General features: G+C 48.7%; 1 protein-coding gene across 5 annotated transcripts in view; it reads right to left on the bottom strand.

Moving 5' to 3' along the window:
• The window catches only part of Stard8 (StAR related lipid transfer domain containing 8), a 39,654-nt gene that overhangs the window by 11,614 nt on the left and 17,705 nt on the right, over positions 1-10,335 (bottom strand). For 4 of the 5 annotated variants that reach the window (XM_033760285.1, XM_010632177.3, XM_010632178.3 and 1 more), the window contains exon 2: positions 1,348-1,419. In XM_033760285.1, the coding sequence (XP_033616176.1) occupies positions 1,348-1,419 (72 nt within the window). The remainder of the gene's footprint in view (positions 1-1,347; positions 1,420-10,335) is intronic. The other variant, XM_033760284.1, reaches the window with a different exon arrangement.

The raw sequence follows: 10,335 nt of genomic DNA, 5'->3' as shown, positions 1-10,335 counted from the left end.
GGAAGGAAGGAAGGAAGGAAAAAAAGGAGGAGATGAGGAGAAAAAGGAGAGTGGGAGAGAGAGAGAGAGAGAGGTAACTGGAGGTTGAATAGATGAGTTGGGAGCTTGGGAATGAGGTGTGGACAAGATATTTGGGAGTCATCAGAGTATAGATGTACTTGGACAAGGATCTCGTGGCAAGAAGTGTTGAGAGAATAGAGGGCCCAAGCTAAGCCTGGGATAGCCTAATATTTATATAGCAGTTGGAGGGAGCAGAGTCAGCTAAGGAGACTGAGAGCAGCAGAGAGGCAGCCAGGAGAGGGGGTGTTCCAGAAGCCAAAGGAAGGAGGGGCCACCTGCACATTGTTGACAGCTGGGGTTCAGATGAAGACTGGGAAGTGAACACTGAATTTGACCACGTGGAAGTGACTCATTAGATTGACGAAGTGAGGGGAGGGTAAAGCCAGAGTGTAGTAGAAGTGTGGGAAGAAGAAAGGAGAAGAAGTAGCAAATATAAAAAAATCTTCAATAAAAATGAAGAGAAAAATGGAATGAGAAATTAGATACATTCATATAGGAAAATGGATACAAATTGAGGATATACTCCTAAGTGAAATAAATAAGTCACACGTCTGTAAATACCGAATAGTTTCTCTGGTGTGAAAAGCTATAATAGTACATAAGATCTTAATAATTGACAATGTGAAATAGGAAGAAAAGGGCAAAAGGTGTAGGGAAAGTGGGACGGGTAGGGGAAAGGGAATAAGGGAAAATAAAAAAATATGACAAAATGAAAAAATGGAAATAAAATGTTTATAAATGGGGAGGGGAGGAGACGGTGAAGGGAGGGCAGGAACAAGGGGAAAAAATGAGAACCAAGACCTGTCATGTAAAGGTACAAGATCCCAATGATGAATGTAACTATACTGTATACCTAAAATGTACCGATAAACTCAATGAGAAAAATAAATAAAAACAATAAAACAAAAATGAAGAGAAATGATTCCATCACTGTGGACAAAGTGAGGTCCATCCAGGCTGGACCAGCAGGGTGCACAACTCCAGAGTATCCTTCACACTGCATCTGTGAATGGCTATCCTAGGAGTGGTATAGAGCAGTGGCCCTGGGCAAGACATGGTCTCTTACAACATAGCTAATACCAGAGCTTGTGTAAGTTGCTAAGAAAGATCCAGTGAAGAAATAAAAATGTAGGAGGACAGCGGTTATAACTTCCACAGTAAAGGCTCTGCAAAATGTGATCAGGTGCAGGACACGCAGCTTCTGTGTGTTTGGAGAAAGGATCTTATTTACTCATCGTACAAAGAGAGATTTGGAATGGGGGAGGGCAAGCAATTGAGTAGCCTTACCCTCAAAAAGCTGAGCATACTGAGGGAATCCTGTAGCTCGGAGCCATTCACATGCTTTCTTGGCCTCTGCTTCTGAAAGAGAACAGGGAAAGAAATAGGCACAGAAATGGGGTTAGCAGGGTGCTGGTGCCCTCTTCCCCAGGAGATGGGCACATTTAGTTTTGGTGGCCCAAGCATGGCAAGTGAAGCACAGAGGGACTGGTACCTTTGCTCCAGGTCATACCCAGTGAAGACACCCTCTGCTTCCTATCCTGGCCACAGTGGTCATGAATGAGCCTCGTTCCCTGCCTGACCCCCACCTCGCCACACTTGTACACCCGCTCCTGCACTCAACTCCAGCAGCAACTCCCAGGATCACCTGGGGTCAGGGAGTACTGCTGGAATAAGAAGCCATACTTGCGTCCTCCCCACGAGTCTTCCTCAGAGAGCCATTCCTTTCTACTGCCCCGGGCAGAGTGCCCGAGTCCATCCAGGAGACAGAAAATACTTAACAGCATCTATTCCCTTTCTCGTCCTCCAACTTACCATCCTCCAGCATTTTGACCGCCAGAACTCACTTAACATACACAGTCATCTACAAAGATTTCACCATCCCCGTGGCACAGATGTGTAAACTGTCTCAGAAAGGAAGAGACTTGTCTAATGTCCTGCGGTCGACAAAGAAGTGGCTGGGGTCGAAGTCCAAGTTCAGTATGACTCCAGCATGGGCTTCCTGTCTTTCCGACAGCAGCTTCCCCAGTGTTCTTCTCCCCCAACCACTCATCAACACTGCCCCAACTCTCCTCCACACCTCAACCTATTGTGACACAATACAATGCTGAGTGCTATGCTGGCCTGTGGGAGTCTTGGTGGGCAACAGCTAGGTCATCTCCCAGTTTCTGCTCTTGGACTGCCTGACACAAAGCTGGGCCCTGCTGTCGGCTCAGTGGACATGTGCGGCTGGACTGAAGCCACAGAGGAGGCCTTCGTGGTCACCAGAGTAGGCTGAATACCAGAAGTGAAGCTCTGGGAGTGCCCAGGCAGCTACCTGCTCCCAACCCACTTGGTACAAAGGACCAGTGGGGCTGGGACCATGGACCCTGGCACTGAGCAGTTGGCAGAAGAAGGCTGATGGCTTCAGCAGAACTGCTGTGGCCATGGTGTCCTGTCCTTGACATTTCCTCCACTTCCTTAGCGCCTATGGCCAGCATCTTGCCTGGCCCTGCTGACCAGAGGACTCCAAAGAGACTGGTGGAGTTTTTCCAAGACCGGAACTGCTCTCTCTTTCCAGTGCTCTGCTCACAAAAGACATCCAGGAAGAGATTGTAGCAGTCAGGACCGGTGAGATAAAGGACTCTTAAAACAGTACTTCAGAGATGCTTGTCAAATACACAAGAGAAGGAAGAGTAGAACAAAGTGGAAGGCAGTCAGAAATTATCATAGGGCTCTCAAGGGTCACGTACTGATGAGGACTGGAGCAGAGAGGAGAGAGGAGACAGGAGCCAGGCAGGGATTAACCTCTGTGCATTGCCTCTGTGCATTAACCTCTGTGCATGAATAAGGTCAGCACCCACTCTAGCATCTGTCTCTACACATAGCTGTAGCCAATTTTGCTCACATCCATGATCCACGACAACTGGTATTGTGTGGAAACACACAGCTGTGTACAACTACCAATGCTTCAGTCTGTACATGCATTGCATCTGTGTGTGCATACACACACGCGTGCATGTTTTCTATCTTACTGCGACTTTCTTTCCTATGAGATGATTCAGGAATCAGCAGGACTTCGGAGCTCTGGATCGTGTCTGACAGCCCTGCTAGTAATACTTCAGCCTGTCTGGCAGGGGGCGATGAAGGCCTGAGAAAGGGTCCACCTCTCAGGCCAGCGGTGGTGTGGATGATGTGGTGAGACCAGCCCAGAGAGGATTTGAAACACAAGATTTTGTTGCTAGGACAGCTGAGCTGAATGCCAAAACCACTTCCCAGTCCCCAATTCCTGCCACACCCCGGGAGAAGACATTTCCTCAATCTCAGCGTCCCTCCTCTCCTGGCATTCGGCTTGGCTTTCCCGTCATTAGGACAAAAAGGAGACACCAAAGGATAGAGCAAGTCAGAATTTCCAGATGGGTGGGCACAGAAAGGATCGCAAGTCTGGCATAGCCACTTCAAGCACATCTGGTACGCACTCTTGAAATGCCACTGCAGGCTTCACTCATTTGTGGCTAGAGGCTGAATAGAGGAGAGGCAGGGAGAAAGGTACCTTCGTCCTTTATTCCTCCCTTTCTGAGCCAGAAAAAGGTAGGAGGGTGCAGTCATGAAACCCCAAAACTTACCCATCTGCACCACCTGTCAGGTCACGGAGTTCACAGGAGTGTGACAAGCTACCTGTTCCACTGGTGCCAGGTAACAGGCCTAGCCAGAGTTGGCAGGAAGGGGACAAGGTCACTCAGATGGGTGCCACATTTTTCATTCCTACCTAGAGCCCTCCAACACACTGCTACTCAAAAGTGTGATCCCAGACCATCACATGGATAGTTGATGGAAATGTACAATGCCTGGTCCTTCCCCTCTCCAGACTCACTGAATCACAATTATACATAACAATTTGCACACACATTAAGGTTTGGGGAGCGGTGGTCTAAATCACATAGCTCAGTGATTCTCAGTCCTGGACACACACTAGAATCAGCTAGGAAGCATTAAAAAAATCAGCACCCCTCTCCCCAAGGAGGGGGCTTCCCAGAAGGCTGATTTAATCAGTCTGTGCTGGGACTCTACATTAATATTTTTTAAAAGTATAACATGGGTATATTGAGGCCCAAAGGACTATTCCAAGGTCACTCAGTTAAGTGTCATAGCTGAGACTGCAGCCCTGACCTTTTAATCCCATATTCATTGTTTTCCTCCACTGTATTAGTCCATCTGCTCTCAGACACCAAATAATCAGGGAGCTCAGGCTCAAAGAAACCAACTCTAAGGCCCCTCAAACTGTTTTTCTGCTCCTTCAGGATTACTGGAGTCATAAGCCTGGATTGAAATCCTGATACCAGCCAGGAGCAGTGGTGCACACCTGTAATCCTGGAGGCTTGAGAGGCTGAGGCAGGAGGATCACAAGTTCAAGACCAGTCTGGACAACTTAGCAAGACACCGTCTCAAGTTAAAAGAAGTGGGGAAGGGGGCTGGGGGTGTAACTCAGTATGAACAAAGGCCCTGGGTTCAATCTTCAGTACCTAAATGGAGAAAAAGAAATGCTGATTTCCTTAGTGACTAGCTCCTTGACCTAGGCAAGTTGTATAACTCTATGTTTCCATTTCTTCCTCTGTAAAATGGGATTCACTACATCCAATTCTTACAGTACTGAGATTATTAAATGAAATACTAGACAAAATAAAATCCCTTGACAGTACCAAGCACTCGACAGATATGTTTGGTCCCACTGAAAAAGAGAAAGTGGAGATAGAGGCCCAGCTAGCATTCCCTTCTGGGTCTGGGCAATGGCTGCACCCACACCACTCCAGACCCAGAGGCAAATGGTTCAGGAGAAGTGAAGTTAGGAGGTACAGAAGTTTCAAAGAGTCTGCAGTTGCTCCAAAAGACAAAGGAGCGAGGGAGCTCGGAGGAGGACTACAGAACAAATTCTCCAGCAGCCCTCCTTAGCAAGAATCTAGAGAATGTAATGGGTTATTACTGAACAGGATGTCAGGGACACTGGCTCCTGACAATACACCATCTCACGAAAGCTGGGAAGCCCTGAGGCTCCCTCCTAGTTGGAACAGTCAGGGACATATGTCTTGGTGATTAAAGGCTCAACTAAGGTACTTTGCCTTTGTCCCTCTAACCTGTCCCAGCCTGCTAAAGCTGGATCAGGAGTGACCCTAACCCCACCTACAGTAGAGTCAATTCCCCTGAGGATGGAGCCCAGGCTGCCTAGACAGACAATTGGCTTATGTGCCCAGCGGCAAGCGTGACACTGGGCAGGCTGAGGCGAGTGAGGTCGGAATGTGTGGCTCCTGGCCCTAACCCCTGTGTCCAGATGTGCGGATTCCAGGGCATGGCTGCCAGCATTTTCAACTGCTATATTCTGCAGGCCATGCTCTGGTCAAAGCTAAGGTGATGTGCCAGGGCAGGGCAATGGAGGCATTCATCTGGCACAAACTAGATTCCATGGAGATTGAAGCCCCAACTCCCTCTCTGGTGTGGGGCCCAGCTGATCTAAGCCCTCAGACTCAGGGGAAAGGGCATACTAGCAAGTTCTGGAGAAAAATGAAACTCTAGATTGATACCTGCAGGTCTCCTGGAGAGAGTGTCAAAGAAGGAATGGCTAAGCAGTAGCACGTGGCTTTGGAGACCAATGACAATATCCACACCTACATTTACATAGACCACGTACCAGTGATTCTCTTAGCACAAAACATTATCTATGCGGAGAAGGGAGTGAGGAAAAAAAATAGCATCTAATTTTGAAAAACACTATGTGAATGAGGGTAGGATTTACAGATGCATGAAAAAGGCAGCAACATCTCCTATTAAGGAAATGTAATAAAGCCCAAAGATGATAAGTTGAGGAAAAATCTTTTTTCCAATCAAGCCAGCTTCCTTCTCTCTGCTTAAGTCATCTTAGGCCACCAGCTTCCTTCTTTAAATTGTAGTTGCTGTGTCTACACAATGGGGATTAACAACTCTCCTGCCAACCTCTGTGGTTATGGTTACTGTGGGGATGTGACCGAGCCTATTGCTATTTCTAAAGTGGAATATGAAAGTTATCATTTGAGAAGACTAGTTCGGTCAGGACTAGTTGAACTTGGTAATCACATGGTCTTTAAGGCACATTCGGATCTGTGCTAGTTTATAAAGTAAGAACAGAAAGCTAGGGGGAAGAAGCAACTAGACTGCAGGAGGTAAGACCTTACCCAGCCAATGTCACCTACCTCACCCCCAGGCTGAGTAGCCCCTCTTCACACCATGATTGGGCAATTAAGTCCTTGTGCCTTGTGCTCACTCAATGGGCTGTGAGAGAGCTGCCCGGGCCCCAGGTTCAGCCTGCTCTTTCCCAACCAGAAAGTCCAGCTCAGGCCTGGGAGCCATGTAAGACACAGGCCCCAAGGCAAACAATGGGTGGATGTCAGTGGGGCCCACATGAAAGTGCCCCTTGTTATGGCTCTTCCATTCCTCCTTTGCTCTTCATTCCTGCTGTACATTAGCTCCTGGGGAGCTTTGAAAAGGCCAGGGCCCAAGCCCTCCCCATGACTAATTAAATTAGAATCTCTGCTGATAGGGTTAGTGTTTCATTTGTTTCTTTGTTTCTAGGAGCTCTCCAGGAGATTCTAAAGAGTAGCCCACAAACAACCATAGCCAACTAAACAGCCACAGGTACAGGAACCTGGAGAGAGTAGCCAGAGGGCAGTCTCAGGCCTGAATTCGTGGGGCAGCAGAGAGCAATAAGCACTAATATGAAGCCGTGTTATGTATAGTACCTGCACCCACTCCTTAAGATGAATGTAAACTTCATGTAATGCAAACTTTGTACTAATACAATTTTTCGGGGGGGGGGGTCGAACTCAATTCCTTGTGCTTACGAGGCAGGTGGTGGCACCACTGAGCTAAATCCCCAGCCCTGTACTAATAAAATTTTTAAAAATAAGTACTAGTGTGAGTGCATGTGATGGGGGGAAGATGTGAGGGTGTTTGTGAAAGTAATTTATTCAACTTTCAGTGAATGTATTGGTCTTCTTTATTTCTTAACCTCCTGTTAGGAATGGCATCTCCTCTGTGGCCCTCACTGGGGGATGGGTGCTTCCCAAACAGGGTGTGATATAAGCATTGTACTCTCCCACATTCAGCAAACACAGGAGGAAAAGCCAGTGTCCTGAGGGGCAGGGAAAGACCTGAGATGCCACCGTCTATGTGACAACCCAAGTTTCCGGAATAGGCTGGCTTTGAGCAGCCAAGCCAGGAGGCAATCAGAGGGGCTACCTTACCACTGCATATGGGAAATGCTAGGCACTGGCCAAAACCTTCTCTTTCCCTTGGCTGATCCAAGGCCCATTTCCTTTGCCCACTCCCACTCCCAGGGACAGAGCCTTCTAAAGGAGATGCTGGGCTTTGGGACTGGCTCCTATCTCAGAGATTACCTTCCTCAGCCCTAGGCCCCAACTGCTTAGGACCAGCTCCTCCTACCTTCCCACAAGGACACACTAAAGGGCTAGGCCGAAAAAAGCCACCTACTTTGCCATTGGGCTGCATCCCTCAGAGGGATGTGTTTCATTCTAAGAGGACAGGTGTCCTCTTATGTTTGCAGCATTCTTGGCAGAGATGCTACAGCAGTAGCTACAGCTACTAGCTTTGCTATCTCTCTGGGGGGGCACAGAGAAAGGGGCCCTCACTGAGAACTAGTAGTGCTGCTGAGACTTCCCTTCCTGACTGCAGAATGCACAATCAAGGAGGTCTGCAATTTCCTGACCATGGGGAGGTGGGGCACACTCACTGTCTGTCTCGCTCCTCCTGCTGCTGCTCTTAGCTAGAAATGTCACTCTAACTTGATTCCTGCGGGGGCAGGAGGCATAGGGAGAAAGGGAGACAAGACCAAAATAACTCCCATCCCACATTCCAAACCTCACTGGAGGGGCACTCAGCAAGGCACTGTTTCAGCTGGCCTAGCCTGGCAGTTCTAGGCTTTGGCTGGCCTCCAGCTTGTTAAGTCACAGGGCAGAACTCAGTCCCTGCTGCACCTGTTAGGATGCCAGTCTCAGTCTCAGTAGGAACTACAGCTGGATGCCAAGCTCTGGGGCCCATACGATCAACACTTCTGGAGTCTCCCTGTCACACATGAGGCGCCACTAGAGCAAACAGTCCAGGAGGGTCCTGTGGGATTAGGTGGCAGCAAAACTAAGCCACTGAGTCTTTGCTGGCTGGCTGGCAGCAGGTTTGTGTGTATGGGTCTACCCTCTAATGTACCTCTCTCCTTAATGAGTCATGTGCACTAGAAGGTCTACTCTCTACCACAGGGATTCCCGTTCAAGGACAATTTCTTCTCCACAGGACGTTTGGCAGACTTAGGAGAGATTTTCAGTCTCCTAGGAGACTGAAACTTAGAGGGAACAGAAGTATGAGACCATGAAAGTCAGCCTCCACCTTATCTGGGGCATCAGGTATCTCAAGCAGCCCTGCTCCACCTTGGCAATGCCCTGTGGGGTGAGGTAAAGAATGGATGCAACAGGCAGTGGAGGTCCTTTGCTTTTGTGGACACCTCACAGGGTCAACCACAGAGAAGCTGGCAGCTCTACTTTGAAGTTTTTGTAAATATAGAAATTACACAAGAAATCCCTACCTGTGGCTCCTTACCCCCAGCCATGAAGTCATGGCCTGAGTCCTATAGTCAGATATAAATGAGGCAGAGTCGTGGGGTCAAACCAGACACCTGGCCCACTGGAGTAGAGAAACTGGGTCCAGAGACAGCCCAGCCTCTGGCCTTCTAGACTAGCAATTGACACAGCAGGGCCAAAGCAGACAGCTGACATTCCTGTCCAGCCCAAGGCTTCAGTGCGACAATGAAGGTCAAAGCTGCCACCTGCTCTGCTGCAGCTGTTCCAGTAGCTTTCTTGCCTCCAGAGGCTCCTATCCCCAACCCAGTCCCAGGTGCTCTGACAAGGTCATGGTCACAAGGATAGGTGTTATAATAAACCATGTGCTACTCCACTATCTCCAGTCTCCAGCCTAGAGGCAAGAGATGCCAGCCAAAGTGGTCTGGGGCAGAAGTTCAGCGGGCAGTGACCGCTCTTCATGGTGGTTTGGGTCCAAAGTATTGCAATGAAGGTCAGGCCACTTGCCCTTCTTGCCCTAGCTCCACTAGTGACTGGGGTGCAAACTTAGGCAAGACACTAACCCTGTCTGAGTATCAGTTCTCATCTTCTAAGAGCCATTCCCAAAATCTAGAGCCAGAACAGAGGTATGTGTGACCGGCAATGGCTGATTCAGTAGAGGGTGCTTCCTGCCCCCCCACACTCTCTTCTGGGGGAATAAGGGTCCACAATGACAGATCAAATCCAAGCCCATCTTCTTGGCTCTCTTGATACTACTGTCTCTAAATATACCAACCACCCAGGTCTCAAGTTATCCTTGTCTTCCTCTTTTCTCACACGTATTTAGTCACTGACTCTTAACAGTTTTTCTATCAAATGGTCAGGGTTCCCCATGTTCAACTGTGTCCTAGGTTCCCATGCCTGAATTACTTCTGCCTTCCTGTTCTCAGCCTCCAACCTCTATTTACAATAGGCTATACTACCAGCTTCTTCTCCCAAGATCACAGCTCTATTGCTTTGCTACCTAAGAGGCTCCCCGTTGTCCACATCCTAGGGCAGACAACACACTGCTTTCTACCTGACACCCAGGGCTTGGGCTCTGCACATCCTAGACCCACTGTCTGACTTGAAACTACTGATTCATTCAGACATAGGTCAAACATCCCAACCCATGAACCTTCCCCTGCCCTCCTCACCAACCCCACTCGATGGCTTGTGTCAATAAGTGGCCTCAACATTCCGTTATCTTCGCAGCAGCATGTGGGCCTGTCTCCTCCATTTGACTGAGAGCTCTACTGCACTGGGTGGTCTCTATCCCCACAGCAGTGCAGTAAAGGCGGCTGAATCTTCTGGCAACACACAGACAGGAAGTCCTGCTTCTCAACTAAACAGTGTGTGGGCTTCAGGCTCTAAAGACACGGAGCTGAGTACACATCTGTCAGTGGAAGTGCTACTGCACTGACTGGCAAAGATTTGCCCCCAGGACAGAAACCATAAGGCCAGCAAAACAGATCCAGGTGTGAGAACAGAAAACAAACTCAGTCTATCTGAAGGAAGGCGTTCTGACCTGAAGGAGCTCTCAGCTCTGCCACCCAAGCTCAAGTAAGGGTACTACAAGTTCACCAGAGAGAAGGGACATGTGCTGTCTCCTGCTTCCCTCTCTTGGCCTGCAAAGTCTTGGTTATTTTGACCCCGTGCCATCACCTCT

Source organism: Fukomys damarensis, unplaced genomic scaffold (assembly GCF_012274545.1).
Source record: "Fukomys damarensis isolate Sample0158 unplaced genomic scaffold, DMR_v1.0_HiC HiC_scaffold_39, whole genome shotgun sequence".
Classification (NCBI taxonomy): domain Eukaryota; kingdom Metazoa; phylum Chordata; class Mammalia; order Rodentia; family Bathyergidae; genus Fukomys; species Fukomys damarensis.
Note: the sequence above shows the minus strand (reverse complement) of the source record. Positions and strands in the feature narration are given on the sequence as shown.